Genomic DNA, 17712 nt, shown 5'->3' with positions numbered 1-17712 from the left:
AAGCCATTCAAAAAATAAGACTGGAAACATCATTACATTTGTGTATATTAGTTTAGATTAGTCTTTTGTTTTGGCTCATGTATAACTGCAACTTTATGCTCTATTTTCTTCTTAAGTGACACTCTTAAGGTAGTGGTTTAAAATTTTTTTTACCATGACATATAAATATAAATACATTTTACATCAACAATCAGTATGTCATATGCATATACACAGCACAATTAAAACAAAAAATTCATGACAGTTCTTAAGGATGATGAATATACTCTTGTTCTCTCTTCACAGAGAATTTGTGTGTGTTTTTTGGGGGAGTGCTGGTTGTGACACATTACATCGATTGCACTACCCACTCCCAGAGTTGGAAAGACGTGGCTCCAAGCTGAGAAAAACTTGTTAATGGTGCTTTCTTTATATAGATTTTATTCTGTACTAGCCTTTCTTTTGTTCATGTGGAACTGCTGCCTCTCTCCACTGGCTCTGTCATAACAGCACCCTTGAAAGATGATCAGAAGATGATCACATTAGAGATTGAGGTCTGTTGTCATTCTGCTTTGTCAACACAGAAGCCCTTTCCTGTATGACAGCATCAGATGATCTACACAAGGAAAAGCTTGCGTCCACATAGGGAATCTGTTCTGCAAAATCTCTCACATGATCACCAGGAGATTATGAGGGTGCCCACAGGGTCATTTAGCTTCTCCAGAGAAAAGTTCTGTGGAAAGAGATGTTTTACTGGCTGAGCACCACCTTGGGTGGTCGTCCTGTTGTACACCTCAGAGAGGAGATTCCTTTGTCTACCTTAGACTGGTTTTGCCCCTCGAATATTTACTACGTTGGGCGTATATTTCTCCTATAACGTTTGGCATAGTGTTGAATTCTGAAAGGTGTCTTGCAATCTTGTCTGATGGTACCAGCGCCAGCTCTCATGCCTTATAACATCATTTCCAGACACTCTTGGGTCTCACTTTTCTTCAGCTAAAGATCAGAATATACACTGAGGATATCACCTTGTAAACTAGTGCTTCTACCAGACTCATAGTCTCATGACAAGCTGAGATCACTGCCAATGTCTGAACTAAGTTTTTACTCGTTATTCTTGGTGCAGCTCAGCTGCCACCTTCTCTGTCCTCCCTACCCCCCACCCCCCACCCCCATCCTGCCTGTGTGCAGAATCTCCTGAGGCACTCGTAGAAACTGTAGATGCCTGGACCCCACTGTCTAGATTTGGGGAGGCAGCCTTAGGCTGTGGACTGGGGTTTGAACCTCTGGGAGGCAGTTCCCAGGGTCATCTCTCCCTCCAGCTGTTCCTCTCAGGGCAGCCTTGGTAGAGTGACACTGGCTCTAGTTGTAACCTGTTGCCAATTTACTGTCTCTCACCCCAGACAGACTGCTCTGGCTCCACATGACCCATAGGCTCCAGGCTATGCATTGGTTTGACTTCATTTCTGAAAACAGTCCCCCTTGGAGGTGCGTTCCCTGGGACACAGGGGTTCTGTGAACACACACACTTCCTCTTGAAACTGGTGTGGCTTCCTTTCCAATATGAGACTTCTTGTCAACTCTCATAGAACACATTAATCATAACCTTCAGACTTGTCTTCCCACACACAATGCAAATTCTTAAGTGTTCGAGAATAGCAAGTAATTGATCAATTTATTAGGTTATTATTGGTTATGAGTTCATTTTAGAAATTCTGCTTTTTCTTTAGATAAGTGAGAAAAATGTGCTGGTCCATGAAAACACTTAGTTTAAAAACTCATTTAAGTGTTCATCCAATTAATTGAATTAACAGTAGGGAGTGTGTTAAAATTTTTTTTAAAAGCATGCGTGCTTGGGTTTCAGATATCCAGATTCCCATGTGCAGTCAAGGTAAATCTTGTGCATATGATTGTAGAAAAATAGAACTGTATTCATTTTTACAATTAATACACTGAAATAATGTTGGATTATGTGCATGGATTGTGTATGATAATATGTACTGAATTTTTGCTTGGATCGCGAAATACAAAATTTAGGCCAACTCGGCATCATGTTTGAGGTCTTTGGAAGAAAAGGTCCTACTGATTGGTCCTTTGCAGACGGAGATTTGTTTCTTTAATTTTAGGAGGGAACTCACACTGTAGGTGTCAGAAAATGGCATAATAATAGCTCATACCCATTCAACAGAGGCACTACAGTGAAGCAGCTACAAACATAGCTTTGCTCTTAGCTAGTCCTGGCTTTGCCAGTTGTGTGTGACACTCTGGGCAAATGACTTGATGTTTCTAATCCCCAGTTTCCTTATCTGCAAAATGGGGACAGTAATAGAACTCACCTCAGCAGGTCCTTGGGAGGATTAAATGAAATACCAGGGTTAAGGTGCTTGGCACTTATTTGTCCTCAGTAATTACAGAAAGTTCTTCTAAGAGCCTGTGAGAGGTCAGTGCTGTTTGGCCACTGACTTAACAATTGTGTTTGATTAGGAGCTTAAAATATTAATATCAAATCAGCTTCCCACCACCACTTACTGTAATATTTAGCAAACATATGTAATAAATGCCCAAAGAATTGCCCTGTGAGTATTCTATCACAGATCATCCCAAAAATCTGTGGCAAGGCACAGACCTTGTACTATGCTAATCCAAACCATAGTCTTCTTTCCAGAAGGTTTGGTCCAGAGAGTGAACACTGTGGGTGAATCCCCAGCAACCACTGCACCTCTCCCCCCAGCTAACTGCTCTGTGCCACTTGTGGTCGTCCTCTTTTCAGTGACTAGGCTCAGGAGTGGGTGGGCATGAGTAAGTGTGGACCTGGAGAGGCGTGGAGGGCCTGCTGGCTGCTTCTAAAAAAAGCTAGCTACAGGAAGCCAAGTTGTCCCTCCTTGGTGGCTATGAATGGAGAAGCCTGTAGCCCCAAATATGAGTAGCAGTCAGCGATCACCCTCTTGGCAACCAACCCTGGAATCAAGCTGACACTGGATAGCAGGCCAGAAAAACCAAAACAACTTGGTTCTTGGAAATACTGTCTAACCCTTGACTCCCCCTGCTTTTGGCCACATACAGGGGTCTGAACCCTTAGACCTTGGTGTTACAAGGCAGCACTCTAACTAACTGAACTAACCAGCCAACCCTGGACTTCCTCTTGAGCTAACTTCCTAATTGTTTAAACTAGTTTGAGGTTGGTTTCTGTTTACTTGCTGTTGAAAACAGACATCTTCGGTAGTGTAGGCATATCTGTCCTCTCTGCTGACCATGAGTGCATGGAAACACAAAAGCTTCCATGAGCATAGAAACCACAAAACACAGGCTGAATCAATTAACAAGAATATTTCAGCATATTGCTGGACTATCCCATAGCAGAAAGAAACTTGCCTTCCAGGCCTGGTCCTACCACTCTCAGCCTAAATGTCCTCAGTCTGTAGGGCTTCTGTGTTCAGTGATGACATTTGCAATGGCAATCAAATGGAAGGCTGGACTAGAAGAAGAAAGGACTCTTAACTAACCACGTCACCCCTCAGCTACTGCAGTAGGACTGCTAAAGCCTCAGCATGATCCTGCATCCCAGGGCAAGTGAGTCCATCAAGTTACTCAGCATAATCAGAAAATCTCAGAGCATATTTCTGATATACAAAAGTATTATTATTAGGACCCAGGAACTCAATGTCTGTTGCCACTACTGTGTATGTTTCTGGTGTGTTTTTTATCAGTACCATAATAAGGAACAGAATTCCTACCTTCAAAGATCAATTCAGAATGGAGAAACAAATTCCAGTCTGCTGGGAAAGCGTGAAGCCACTATCACATAAAATAAGTGCTGCCTGCTTACAGTAAATCCCTGAGTTCTATTATAAATTTTATTGATTCTGAGAAGCAGGCAGAGGCCAACTCTGCAAAGTCTGTGTTTTCCTGAGAGGTAATTAAAACAAACAGGAGGGGGGAAGAGGTCCTATGACCAAAGGATTCAGCCTGACTGTGCCAGGGTTTCTCTTTGCCATTTCACCGATAAGGAGGAAGGTTTTCTCGTGCATGTTGTCTTCACTTTGTATTGTTAGAGAGCAGAGCCCGTGACTGTTTTTTATTTTGCATAATGATGCCAAGCCCTTTCCCACTGGCTTATGGATTTCGGACCACTTTCACATGCTTTCAATCTGAGCCTTTCCCCTTCAACTCGTGGGAGAAGCTGGTATGATCTCCGTGTGACAGAAGATGACACCAGGGCTCAGAGCTACTCTAGTGACCTGTCTAGGGCCCGAGTTTTCTAACTTCTGGGCTACAGCTTGGCACAGTTCTGCTTCCTCCTGATAAACTTAGCCTGTGCTGGGGTTGCATAGTAGAGGAGCTGCCGTGTGAGTGGGGAGCAGGGTGGCTTCGGACAGCATTGCCATAGCATCACACCAGTCATGTGGGCCCAGTGGGAAGGAGCACCCTCAGACCAGATGGAGTGGCTTCATCCCCCGTTGCTCTGAGTAGGCCCCATGGACAGACAGGTGATGTGGACGTGTGAAATGGGCTGGACAAAGAAGGTCAGGGAAGGTATAAGGAGCAAAATCAGCCAGTAGAAATTAGTCTGAAATGAATACACAAAGAACCATAGGAAGGACAGGTAACACAGGTCCAGATAAGACAGGTAGTCCTTACCGAGTCACATGAGCCTTGGAGGATCCTGGTGGCCCCTGATGGTTTCCTTTGACTAAAGCCACCCAGTATGTTTCATCTATAACCAAGGTGTTTTTAAAAGGGTAACTATACCCTGAGGGAAAAAAAAAAACTACCTTTCCCTTACAGAGCATCAGTAACAGGATGCTATAAAGTAAAAGAGGCCTTCAGATGACTTTCAGACACAATTCTGCATGGAGCTGAGAAACTGACAACAGGTGTCAGCAGGAGGCAGCTTGGAAAACTCCCACTTCCTGGTACTGAAGTCTTGCTCTGAGTTTTAAAGCCCCAACAGGTCTAGGAGGCCTATTTAAATATGTGTGACAATGAAAATAGTTCAGTTGGAATTAAGCCCTTGAAAATGAACAATAAGACCTGCCTAATTAAAAAGACCTGTTTGAATAGTTATGTGTAATGCAAATTTTTTTTTAAGAAGTGCAAAATAGAAAAAAATTTTCCCTTGAAAATATTTAATGTAAATAATTCCTTGAGATGGTGCTTTTACAAAAGGTTTGTCAGCAAATGTCTTTTTAGGTGACAGAGGGCATCAGAAAAATGGGGACAGGATATATCAGAAAATGATATGTTTTTTTATTGCAATGAGAGTAACAAGGAATCCCACCCCTCACACCTCCTCTGCCTTATGTGAAAAACCGTCTAGCATAATGAGCAAGTCATCAGCAGGAGGTGATTTAGCCCCAGGTGGCCAGAGAATATCTTGAAGCCACTACTTCTGTGCTCCCTTCCTGTGTCCAGAGCCATCTGCTAATACTAAAAATTCTGATCATATCTTGACTTCTCTTTTTTACCTCTTTCAAAACTAAAAAGGCTTTGGCAAAACAGCCTAAGGGTTACTACTATATGTCTAAAATAAAAATAGGTTCCCATCAACACGACGTCAGCTTCAAGTGGGGAAACACAGGAAGGCATACAATAAATTAAAGCAGACCCTGACTCTTCAGAGGGTCTGCAGTGACCTCTGGGGGCCCAGATCTGCCAGCGGCTACATTTCCAGCACTGGTGTAGTGTTGAGGACTACCATGGGAAGGAGAGAGCCTCTCCTTTAATAAGTTATGTCAGTATACAGGTCGCATGATCAACTGGAAGAGAAAATCCTCTCCTCCTATCCAGTGGAGCATGGACTCTCCACAGTGATGTCATGTGCTCATGCAATGGCCAGCCACAGCCAGGTCTGCATGAGGCAATTGTATGTATACCCTTATTAGGGGACCGGTGGCAAATTAGTCCACAGGACTCCGTCTGTTATTAACTTAAGTAAATCACTTGGAAAACACAAAATTGGAGGTTGCAGCTCAGTAAAACAATAAAGTGCTTTCAATGAGAGTAGCTGTTACTTACTAGTTGTTTCTCATTTCACCTGGGATGCCAAAATCGATCCTGTGAAAGGTGATCATATTTACCATGACTAAAAACTGTAAAAGCTTGTTTCTACTAAAAAGCCTGCATTTCTAACATGTACTTTTCTATTGGTTTCCACATCTTCATGTTACTAAATTTTAACTCACTGCTGGATAAGGAAATAGTTTATGACCAGGGGTAAGGGGTAGAAAACACGAAGACAGAAAAGGAGAGGTCCATAAATATTCCTTAAGGGTTCCACTTGGGAAGGGAGGGGATGTTACAGCAAAAAAGGTCAAGCCCCATGCTGAATCCAGATGTGTGTCCGGATGAGTTGAGACATGGATTAGCTTCTGGAAGGGTTCACATATCAACCTAAGAGTTTATTCTGAGTCCATATGCTTGATAACTGCTATAACACACTAGCATCTTCCATGGCCTCGATCCACCTGTAAAACAAGGGAGAGGACATGGTGTTGCAGCTCTGCCCATGACTCTGATCACAGAATCTCTAGTGGCTGGGCTGGATTACTGATAGCTTGAAGTCAAGGACTAGGTCACATTCATATCTGTTTCCCAAACATGTTTTCTATATTTAGCAAAAGGCCTGGGACACAGTACAAATTTTACTGAACCAATGCATGGCTGTATGAATGTCATAATAGCCTAAAAATTCTTATGACCAGGAACAGGTAGTTCCACAGTTCTGCTATGGCCCAGAGGGACCTGGTGGGATAGGATGGCTGGAGCAGAACAGAAGCCAAAGCCCTGGGTAGCAACTTCTTTCTTTCAGAGAGAGGCAAGGAGGTATAGGACTAGTTACTTTAGTACCTCTGAGCTGAACTGGTATCCTCTGCTTTGAAGCTATAAAATAGGGTTTTCTTGTGGTAAAGATGAAAAATATGTCCTACTTCGCTTCTGCCTTCTTCCTTTTCTGGGGCGATGGTGAAACCTAGCAGAGGCATACTCTCCACGGCCACTTTGTCCTGCAGCGGCAGAAGGAAACACTGATGTTAAATACCTTACCATGCACAGTCAGGAGCAGCATCTCTTGTTACCTCCCATCTAAGACACGTGAAGAGCACCTCTGTGTGAGCCAACCACACATGTATCTGCACCCCACTTCCCATCAGGGCAAGCCCTGAGGAGGGAAAGCAACAACAGTTTGTGACAGCCTATTAGGGGCCAGGCATTTTCATCTTCATTATCCTGTTTAATCTTTACAACAATCATAGAAAGTGTCATCACCATTCTAAGAAGAAAGAGGCTCTGAGAAGGTAACTCTCCAAGATCACACAGCTAGTAAGGGGCAGAACCAGAATCTGAACTCATTAACACCCTCTAACTCCACATTCTTTCCATTGACTTGATTAATCTGTGATTCAGTTTCCTAGGGTTACTTCTGATAACATATTCTGTACTCATTTCTCCAAATCTTCATTTACAAGTATCTCAATATGGAGCACTCAGGGTGTCTGTGCTATAAAGTTGCTAACAATTTGATGATATGTACCCAGAGAACACAGACAGATCTTAAAAACATAGTGCTCAGTAGGAAAAGAGATTTTTATACACATGCATTTATGTAAATTAAAAATGCACGTTCATAGATAAACTTTGTAAAAACACAAAGAAACAGATATAATTAATTAAGCACGTTAGAATGGTGGTGGGAGGAGGAAGGGGAGTAGAGTTTGTGTATAAAAGGGAATCAATTCTCAAAGACTGCTAGATCAGAAAAACCATTTGGCAAAATTCAACATCCGTTCATGATTAAAAAAAACTCTCAGCAAATTAGGAGTAGAAGGGAACTTCCTTTACGTAACAAAAGGCATCTATAAAATAGCTACAGCTAACATCATACTTAATAGTGACACACCTAAAATTGGGAAAAAGGCAAGAGGATGTTCACTCTCACCAATTCAAAGTTGTACTAGAGGTCCTAGCCATTAAGGCAAGAAAATAAAACACATAAAGATTAGAAAGGAAGGAGTAAAACTATATATACTTGCAAAGAACATGTTTGATTATAAAACAACTACTAGAAGTAATGAATTTAACAAGGTCGCAGGGCAATCAGCTTTTTAGTATGTGTACAGTTGCAACAAACAACTTGAAAATAAAGTAAACTCCATTCAAAGTAACATCCAAAAAATAAAATACTGCAGCTGGCCATTTAGCTTAGTTGATCAGAGCATCGTGCTGATAACACCAAGGCTAAGGGTTCAATCCCTGTACCAACTAGCCACCAAAAACAAAACAAAGCAAAATAAAGTAAAATAAAATACTTCGGAATAATCTTAACAGAAGTGTAAGACTTCTACACTAAAAGTACAAAATATTAAAAGAGAAATTAAAGGACTAAATAAATGAAGATTTTTACCATGTTCATGAGTTGGAAGATTCAATATTGTTGAGATGCCAATTCTCCACAAATTGATCTATAGATTCAACAATCCCTACCATAATCTCAGCAGGCTTTTTTGGTAGAAATTAAGTTTATATGGAAACACAAAAGACATAGAATACCAAAAGAATTTTTAAAAAGAACAAAGTTGGAGGACTTACACAACCTGACTTCAAAGACTTACTATAAAGTAATAGTAATTAAGGCAGTTTCGTATTGGCATAAGGACTGGTAAATATATCAATGAAACAGAATAGAGAGCCCAGAAATAGATTCTCACTTATTCAGTTACTTGATATTAACAAAGACACCAAAACAATCCATAGGGAAAGGAGTCTTTTCAACAAGTGGTGCTGGAACAATTGGATATCCATGTGGGAAAAAATGAGCCTCAACCCCTATCTTATACTATACACAAAAATTAATTTGGGACAGACCTAAATGTAGAAGCTAAAACACTGAAGTCTTCAAAAGAAAATGCACGGGAATGATTCTGTGACTTGAAGTTGATAAAGTTTCTTAGAACACAGAAAGCAATAGCCATAAACGAAAACATTAATAAATTAGACTTCATCAAAGTTACAAACTTCTGTTCACTGAAAGATTGATTCATTCATTAAGAACATTCATTCTTTAAGGGCTGGCTGGTTAGCTCACTTGGGAGAGTGTGGTGCTGGTAACACCAAGGTCAAGGGTTTGGATCCCCTTAGGGGCAGTCTCCAAAAAAAAAAAAAAAAGGAAACGAACAGGCAAGCCACAGTCTTGGAGAGAATATTTGTAAACCATTTATCTGACAAAGACTGATACTAGAATATATAAAGGACTCCTGTAACTATATATATCCTAACACAATTTAACAAAAAGACAACCTACTTAAAAAAAAAAAAAAAAAGGTCAAAAGATCTGAACAGACACTTCCCAAAGGAAAATGTATGGCCAACAAGCACAGGGGAACTTATGTCCTTAATATCATCAGCTACTAGGGAAATTAAACTAAAACCACACTGAGATACCCGTATACCCCCACCAGAATGACTAAAATTAAAAAGACTGACAATACCAAATGTTGACAAAGATAAGGACTGACCAGACCTCTCAAATTCATGTCCATTGTTGGGGGAGTTTAAAGTGGTACACCACTTTGGAAGAAGGTCCAGCAATTTCTTATAAACCAAACATAAATCTTCCTTTTGATCCAGCAATTCCAATCCTAGGTTAACCAAGTGAAATAAAAACTTAGGTTCACACAAAAACCTGTATGCCAATGTTTAAAGTGGCTTTATTCACAATCACCAAAACTAGAAACAAACCACATATCCTTCAGCTGATGAATGGGTAAACAATATTGGTATGTCACAAAATGGAAGACCACTGAGTAGAAAAAGTCACATATGATTCCATTTCTATGAAAACTTCAAAGCAGTAAAATTAATCTATGATGGGGAAAAAATCAGAACAGTGTGTTGGCTCTCGGTGGACAAGGTAAGGGTGGCGATTTATAGGCGTACACATTAATCACAACTCAAATAGCATATTTAAAATTTGTGTACTTCATTATATGTAGATTGTACCTAAAAAGAAAATAGAGATTTACAAATAATGAACTCTTAGGGGGAAATGTATTTTGGAAAGCATCAAAGAGTAAGATGGATAGAGGGATGAATAGATAGATAAAGGAAGGATAGTAAAATACTAATTGTGTAACCCAGTTAACAGTTTCATGGCAGTTCACTGTAAAATTACTTCAACATTTCTTTGTTTGAAAATTTTTATAATAAATATGATAAGAAATAATTTAAAATGTTGGGAAAAATTAAAAAGATTCCTATATATTTATGACAGTCACTTTCTCACATTACTGAATAGTAAGTTACAAAGCAAGCTGTATCAGCTTTGGGCCACCAGGGTACATGACAGATAGTGTAGACAGTGAAAGCTGGCTATCCACTTCATCGAAACTTTGTTTCTTGGATGGAATTTGAAAGCTTTGTCCCATGACTGGAATACGTTTATTGACAAATTGTGTAAGTTACTCTCTCTGGAAGGAACTGCTTTGGAGTCATCTTTAAATTCATCTGACATAAAATCAGCATATGCTCTCACTTCCATGACAACTGTTGCTCAGGACCTAGAGACTTTGGGTTTTCTGTTCTCAGACAGGATTCACTTCTCTTTGATAGTCATTTAAATACTGTTTGACTTAATTCATCTGTCTAAGCCAGCATTTCTTCCCCAAGTGTGTTCTGTGCAACAGCAGTGCTGCCTCATGCCCCATGAGGAAAGGGCTGTGGTCAGGCCAGTATGGGAAATCTCCACATCTTCAAGATCCACAGCACAGCACACCTTCGGATAGTGGAGATTCTGAGAGGCACTACTGAGAGGAAGTCCTTTGGACTGCTTACTCAGGACACCCTCAGAGCCCAGTTCTTACAGACCCCTACAGGTGTCCTGTGGAAGGCCTGCTTAGGAGGAAGCTGCTCTGGGCTGCAGAGGGTGTTGTACCACATTGCACAGTGTACCTGTCTGCCTGCTTCCCTGCCGGCCTCTGTGATCCCTAAAGACAGGACACACTGCAACCGTCCCAGCTGCAGATCCTTCAAGAGGGAACGTTTATGCCCCAAAGAAGGAAGTGCCTTTTGTACATTTACTAGCATCTGCGGTCAGGGGAGAAGGGCCAGCCCTGTGCTGACATGCACATCCTGGTGGGGCAAAGCACCCACCCTGTGCAGCTGGTCAGAATGCATTTTAAGTCCTGTTTCCAAAACTCATATAGCCTGTGGAAGCCATCAGATGGTGGGACGTGGGGATGGAAATCTTTCACATTATCCAACAGGTTCAGCCTGAGTCTGGGCCAGACAGCCCGCTGCTGGACAATCATGGCCCCACATCTGTCTACTCCAGAAACAGGCTAATTTCTAAGGCTCCTTCGCCTGTATTTTAGAAGATGTAAAAGCAAGATGTTCTATAAACATAAATTCCAGTATTATTTAGTAGAAGAATCACCAGAGTTACCAGTTACTCTGGCAAAAGAAAGGGACAAAAAGGGATTACCTTCCTCCAAACTAGTGAATCTTGTCCTAAGCAACCCAAGTGAAGAGCAGGAAGGTGTTTTCTTTTGTGGCAGGCCTGGCCCGTCCTAGATGCTGGACCTATGATGCTTAAACACTTCACTGCACAGATCTGCATGCCATACCTTTTATCCCACAAAGAAACTGCAAATTCCTCAGATTTGAAAGCAAATGCAGTTGTATGCCCACAGCAACGCTCAGCACATGGCATTGCTCAATAAAGACTTGATGCCTTGAGAACTGGTCCCAGCACCCAGGACTCATGGCCCTGCACGTGACAGGGCATGTGTAGACCCCAGGTGGGCTTTCTGAGCTTAACCTGATGCCTTCAGAGAAGAGAGGAGAAAGAGCACGGATCACCACTACCTCACTGGCCATGTAGGTGTAGAGAACTTTGCCTTTGATGACAAACCAGAGCTTCTTCCAGTGCCGCTTGCCCTTCTTACACCGGCTGAGGTAGCCACTGATGGCAGAGCCCTCTCCAGAGGCAGCCACCTGGCAGGAGGGAAGCAGAGCAGTCAGGGCACTGGGTGGTTGGGCACAGTTCAAACGGAGCCAGATGACATTGCAAGCAAATTGGCAGGCTGCTCATCCTGCTTTGAAATCTGATACTTGGATAAGGTCTCAGGATCCATGTAGTACTAAAGTCAGCAAAATTAGTACTTAATGGTTTGAGAAACAGGATATACTGAATAGACCCAGGAAATGCATGAGTCAAAACCTGCCTTCAGGAGTGCTGCCCCCAGCAGTGCTGCATATTCTTGGTTCCCTTTCCCCAACCTCAGCTCCTCAAATCACAAAACTGCAGATACTTGGGCAAAAGGGTCTTCCTTCTAAAACTGATTTTTATACTTTCAGCTTATCTCTTTCTTACAATTAAGGGAGATCCTCTTTGAACTGTTTACCTAAAAGGTTCTGTGACCTCCTGCCTAGTGGAGTGTATACTCATTTTGTTGTTGTTATTATTGCCAGTGGTCATAGTAGTATTCTGTTGGACAGGCTTTATGTGGTGGTTAAGAGCACAGGCTTGCAGTAATACCAGTCTGTGCTTCCAATCCAGACTCTGCCAATTACTAGATGAGTAATGTTGGGCAATTTACTGGTTCCCCCTAAGTTTCAGTTTCCTTATTAGTAAAAGTGGAATTAAATGACATAAGACAGGTACTTGACAGGTACAGTGCCCGAGCCACAGTGAGTGCTCCACCAATATAAACCTGATGTTTAAAGCAAGATGGCCAGGTTTAGAAATGATTTCCTCTTACTTTTTCATTTTCCAGGTGGGGAAAATGAAGCCCAGAGGAATGGCGAGATCACCCGAGCGTCATGTCCCTTCTTAGTAGAAAAGAGGGTAAAAACTCAGGTTTCTCAGCAAATACTGTGGAGTTCCATGAACTTCAGTTTAGGGAAAGGAACCTACAACCAGCTCAGGCTGTCTTGGGAAGTTCCAGGAAAGGAAGCTGGTATGAAATCCTGCCCCTGACACAGGTTCTAAGGTCCTAACGCTGGGCACAGGCCTCGTTCCTCACCACTTGCCCTGCTGGAGCACTTCTGTAGAGAAAGCCAGAGTGCACAGGACATGGCAGAGGAAACCAATTCCACACAACCTCCCTTTCTGGCAGATGCTTCAGGGCAGAATTTCTCCAGTCTTTCTCACAGGAAACAGGTCTTAGTGCTGAGGTAGAGCTCCCAGGGGAACTGGGAGAGAGTAGAGGGAGACTTGCAGCATGGTTCTCCTGGGGCCTCTGCTGATCCCATGGAGTCCTTTCTGGGTAATAAAAAGGTTGTCACTTTGAGCAAAAATCACCAGGGGGCTGGCTGAGGCAGACCCAGATGGCAATCAGGATCAGAGCAGCCTGACTCTAGAAGTGCTTCTCAAACTCTGTACCCATGGAATCCTTGGTTCGGTGAGCCTGACTCACACAGACCTCCACTAAAGTGTAAACAGGTAGTCCTTTCTCAACTTATGGAAAGAAACTAAGTAAACAAATGATGGGACAGCAATACAATGTAAAAAGTGTGAGCTTTATGTGTGTGAGCAAAGATGAAATCATTGCTATATTAAGTGGAAAAAACGTGTAGAAGATCCAGTATAATACGTTATCTTTTGGGTAAAAAAAAGAGGATCCTGAATATACATCTGTATTATACATATATATGAAAATTTCTGAAAGGATCCATAAGAAACTTGATGGTGGGTACTGCTGGGTGGGGGGAGTTCTATCAATTAACTTATTCCCTTGGCAAATTAAAAATCTTGGAAATAGTACATACATCATATGTGTTAAAAATTTTTACCATGTATGTACTATTTCCAAGATTTTTAATTTGCAAAGGAAGTAAGTTAATAGATAGAACTATACCTATTTAAAATTTTCATTCCTGGGCTGAGCCCGTGGCGCACTCGGGAGAGTGCGGCGCTGGGAGCGTGGCGACGCTCCCGACGCGGGTTCGGATCCTATATAGGAATGGCCGGTGCACTCACTGGCTGAGTGCCGGTCACGAAAAAGACAAAAAAAAAAAAAAAAAAAGAAATACTTACCCTTATGACATAAAGTGCACTGGTGTTTAAAAAAAAAAAAAAAAAAATTTCATTCCCTAACGCTTTTCTGAACCCTTGCTGCCTGCTACGTGATAATGAGTATTAATGGACAAACTTGGCTGATCACACTTCTTTGCACAGCTTGTACATTCATGGACACACATTTGTCTGAGGTGGTGATTAGAAAACGGTCATATAATCTGGTCCTGTTTGCAAAACGGAATTGAATTTAGCCAATTCTGAGGTTTCCCACAAAGAGTCCCATGGCCTCCAGGAGGCCACCACCTGAGCCCATCTGGGACCCACCAGGGTGAGAGAATAGTACAGCTCAGAGGCCCGACATGGGAGAACCACCCAGGACTGTAGCTCCTTTAGACTCAAGAGCCTCAGTGATCTGTGCAGAAGAAAAAAGAAAGAGGAGGAGGGGAGAGGGGAGAAGAGGATGGGAAAGCACTACCTGCAGCCACATCAGGTCCTGCCCTCAGCCACCATGCAGGTGTCTTCTCAGTCAAGGAAAGAGAAAGCGCTGCCCTTTTCAGTGCTGAGTCAGCCCTCGTACTGGAATATCTCCCATTAGGAATTCTCTTTGTCCATAAGAGACCGGCAGGCTGGGATAAGGGAGGGGCTGTCCCTGTCCACTGAGGAGGAACGCGAACCTTCCAAATCCCTCACCTCCTGCGCTGGCAGCCCCGCCTGCCTTACCTCGGTCAGGGCCGAAGGGACTTTCTTCTGTTTTTTGAAGGTCGAGGGGTTGATGCTGTGGAAGACGGATGAGAAGGCACTGCCCGAGAAGCGGGATGAGGACAGGGGGAAGCTCATGCTCACAGGCCGCTCTGTAGGGAAGGGGTGAGAGTGGACAGCTGTGGACAGGCAGGCGGCTGGCCTCTGGAGTGCCGATTCCCGCAGAATCCCTCTGGCATGAGAGCCAGCCTCACCCTGGGGTTTAAGTGGGACCAGAAGGATGGGAGCATTTCCTCCTGCCAGTACAGACAGGCTCTGGGGCTGGGGAGGGAACGCTTTTCCTGGGTGTGTGGATAGCCTTTCTTCTCCAGGCCTCCTCAAGGCGGGGGCTGGGCTGTCCTCGGCGTGGCCCCAGGAAGGAAGAGAGGAGGACATGCTTTGGTTTTAGGCCCAGGATATTCCTGTTCTCCCTCCAGCCCAACCCTGCCTAACCAAGCCCTGTCCGTTAGCACTGAGTCTCTCAAGGGCCAGCTCAGCCTCCCAAGGGTCCTTTGTGAAAGCACCCTCACCCCTTCCTGATCCACAGCTCCTTTGCTATCAGTCCTATGATCCTTAGAGCCAAAAAGATTCCTCGGAACAGAGGCCCACAGAACACTGGACAAGCAGGACCTCTATGGTAAAGTAAACTAGAGCACACTGCCTACTCCGTCCCCTATACAGAGACGCCAGCCCTAAACATAGCTGCCCACAGAACCCGTCCTCTGGGAGCACCGATCAGTCTTCCACAGAACCAGAACTTTGAGGAATGGTGCCCTGGTGTGAGCTTGAGCCTTGTTTCCTCAAGGGCTGCCTCTGTTCTGAGCCTTCCCTACCTCCGTGGGTGATAACTCCCTCCCAGGGAAGGTGGGTTCAGGCACACAACACAGCCCCCAGAAGGTGAAAGTAGCCCCAGGTTACCTCTCATAAGGCCCGGGACAGCCCCACCCCTCTTCTTCAGCTCCCCGAAGCAGCCGTCGCAGACCTTGGCCATCCGGTCCTTGAGGTACTTCAGAGGGTACTTGTTCCGTGAGCAGTTCCGGCACACGATCTGCAGGCCCAGTTGAGAACACGTGTCTGCACAGCTCCACCCTCTCAGTATGTGGAAAGAGGACCACCACCCTGTCCCCTCTGTGAATCCACCTGCGCATTCCTCCAGGGAGCCCTGTGTGCTAGCTGTTAGGCTGTGCCGTGTCCCCTGCTCACCCAGCACAGGCTGCATCATGCTTCTGAGCAAGTGCCTGTCTGTTTCTCTGATAAGCCTTAACCTCCACACAAGACTTTTTCTCCAAGGACGTAACACAAATACCATGATTTTCTTTTGAAAACATGGTAGAGTAGTGGAGTGGGCCTGGGATTTGGAGCCCTGGTTTGAGGATATCAGTAATACGGGAATTAACAATCCCTACCTTGCAGGGTCGGTGTGAACTTCTCCCTGTTCTGGGCCTGACACACAGTAGCTCCTGGGCACCCCAACCCCCCCAGCTGGAGAGAGACACACTCTCCTCCCACCCCACCCCCATGCACGCACCCCAGACCCTGGCGACTCACCTTGCCACAGGCGTGGCAGTGATGACGCCTCAGGGTGAGGGAGAAGTCGCAGCCACAGTTCATGCACATCATTACGTGGGTGACAGGCACCAGGGTCGGGGGCCTCTCCCCCAGGCTAACCCCCAGCCTCTCCCGTATCTAGAGCAACAGAATCAGGTGAGCAGTGTGGTCAGGAGACCAGCTGGGTGGGCCACCTGGGTAAGCCCTTCTCTTAAAGGGTGTGTGTTTGTAGGGCGGGGTGGATTCTAATTCTAAAAACCTCCCCTGCACCCTCTAGGAAGAAACAGCAAGACTGTGAGGTCGCAGTTGGGGGTGCTGTGCTCCTGGGTTACATGGAGGCTGCCCCTGACCGGGGTGGGAGCATGGCGGGGAGTGGGGGAGCCAGTGCCCCAAGGACAGGAGCTACACGTCCTTCTGGGTGTGAGTGACCCATAGCGGTACCCACCCAGGGAAACCCAGGCCCCGAGGCTGGTAGCAGGCGGCCCCCGCCCCCAACTCACCTCCAGGCTGTGGTGGAATGCAGCCAGCGCCTGGGCCTTGTAGTCCTCGGGGAGGGCTCTGCTCAGACAGCTGTACCACTCGTCCCTCTCCGCACAGGAGCTGTAGGCACAGCAGGGGTGAGCAAGGACACATGCGAACGACAAACATCCACCCCGCCCCCCAGCCTCTTCCCCACATCCGAGCCTCTGACAGTGTCTGAGATGCCCAAGCACAGGCCACCTGCCAGACTGGGAGTGAATCCAGCACCTCATTTATTAGCAAGATGACCAGAGGCATGTTGTGCTCTGGGCCTGCTTCTTCCTGTGTAATGTTACAGCAACGACCACATTCCCCTAACGTGTGCTGGGTGTGGGATGTGGAACCACTCCGTTAACAGCAAAGTGCTGTGCAAAAGCAAGGGGCATTAGGAAGGCGCAGAGGGTCCCACACTTTAGGAGGGACAGGCTGGTAGGGGACTGTGGGCTAGGTACCCTGTGGAGGGGGGGGTAGGTAAGCGCTGGCAAAGTCAAATGTCCCAGTCTCTCCATCTTCCTCCTCATCTTCCCACACAGCACCCCAGACACTCATCCATCCAACAGACTCTCCAAACCCCCTCTCTGCCCATAGGACTTCCGAGTGGTGACAGCCACACCTGGGCTGTGAGCTGCCCCAGGCAGGAGTGACACAGTGTTTTAGGGTGGGTGGCTGGGTGGAAATTCTCATGGTGTCCACTAGGTGTCAGGCTCACCCTGCACAGAAGCACACAGCCTGCCCCAGGGAAGCCAGGCAGGAGAAGAGACCGGCTTGGCCTGCGCGAGCAAGGGTGGAAGGCAGAGGCTGAGTGGGCACAGTGGGCAGCCAGATGCCATGTTGATAAAAGGAGATATATGGGTCCTGCTGTCCCCTGGGAGCTTCAGCATGAAGGGTCTGGGCTAGCAGGAAGGTGACGGGCCTGT

General features: G+C 45.0%; 1 protein-coding gene across 1 annotated transcript in view; it reads right to left on the bottom strand.

The window, feature by feature from the left end:
* Nucleotides 1-5127: 5127 nt before the first annotated feature.
* FGD5 (FYVE, RhoGEF and PH domain containing 5) overlaps nucleotides 5128-17712 on the bottom strand; it is a 118181-nt gene continuing 105596 nt past the window's right edge. Inside the window, exons 15-21 of the mRNA XM_063114393.1 lie at nucleotides 16777-16876; nucleotides 16277-16414; nucleotides 15647-15776; nucleotides 14711-14841; nucleotides 11836-11964; nucleotides 6826-6980; nucleotides 5128-6443 (exon numbers count right to left, since the gene is read on the bottom strand). Coding sequence (XP_062970463.1) covers nucleotides 6407-6443; nucleotides 6826-6980; nucleotides 11836-11964; nucleotides 14711-14841; nucleotides 15647-15776; nucleotides 16277-16414; nucleotides 16777-16876 — 820 coding nt within the window. The 3' untranslated portion in view covers nucleotides 5128-6406. The remainder of the gene's footprint in view (nucleotides 6444-6825; nucleotides 6981-11835; nucleotides 11965-14710; nucleotides 14842-15646; nucleotides 15777-16276; nucleotides 16415-16776; nucleotides 16877-17712) is intronic.

The sequence above is a fragment of the Cynocephalus volans genome, chromosome 11 (assembly GCF_027409185.1).
Source record: "Cynocephalus volans isolate mCynVol1 chromosome 11, mCynVol1.pri, whole genome shotgun sequence".
Classification (NCBI taxonomy): Eukaryota; Metazoa; Chordata; class Mammalia; order Dermoptera; family Cynocephalidae; genus Cynocephalus; species Cynocephalus volans.
This window is presented reverse-complemented; position numbering and strand designations above follow the sequence as displayed.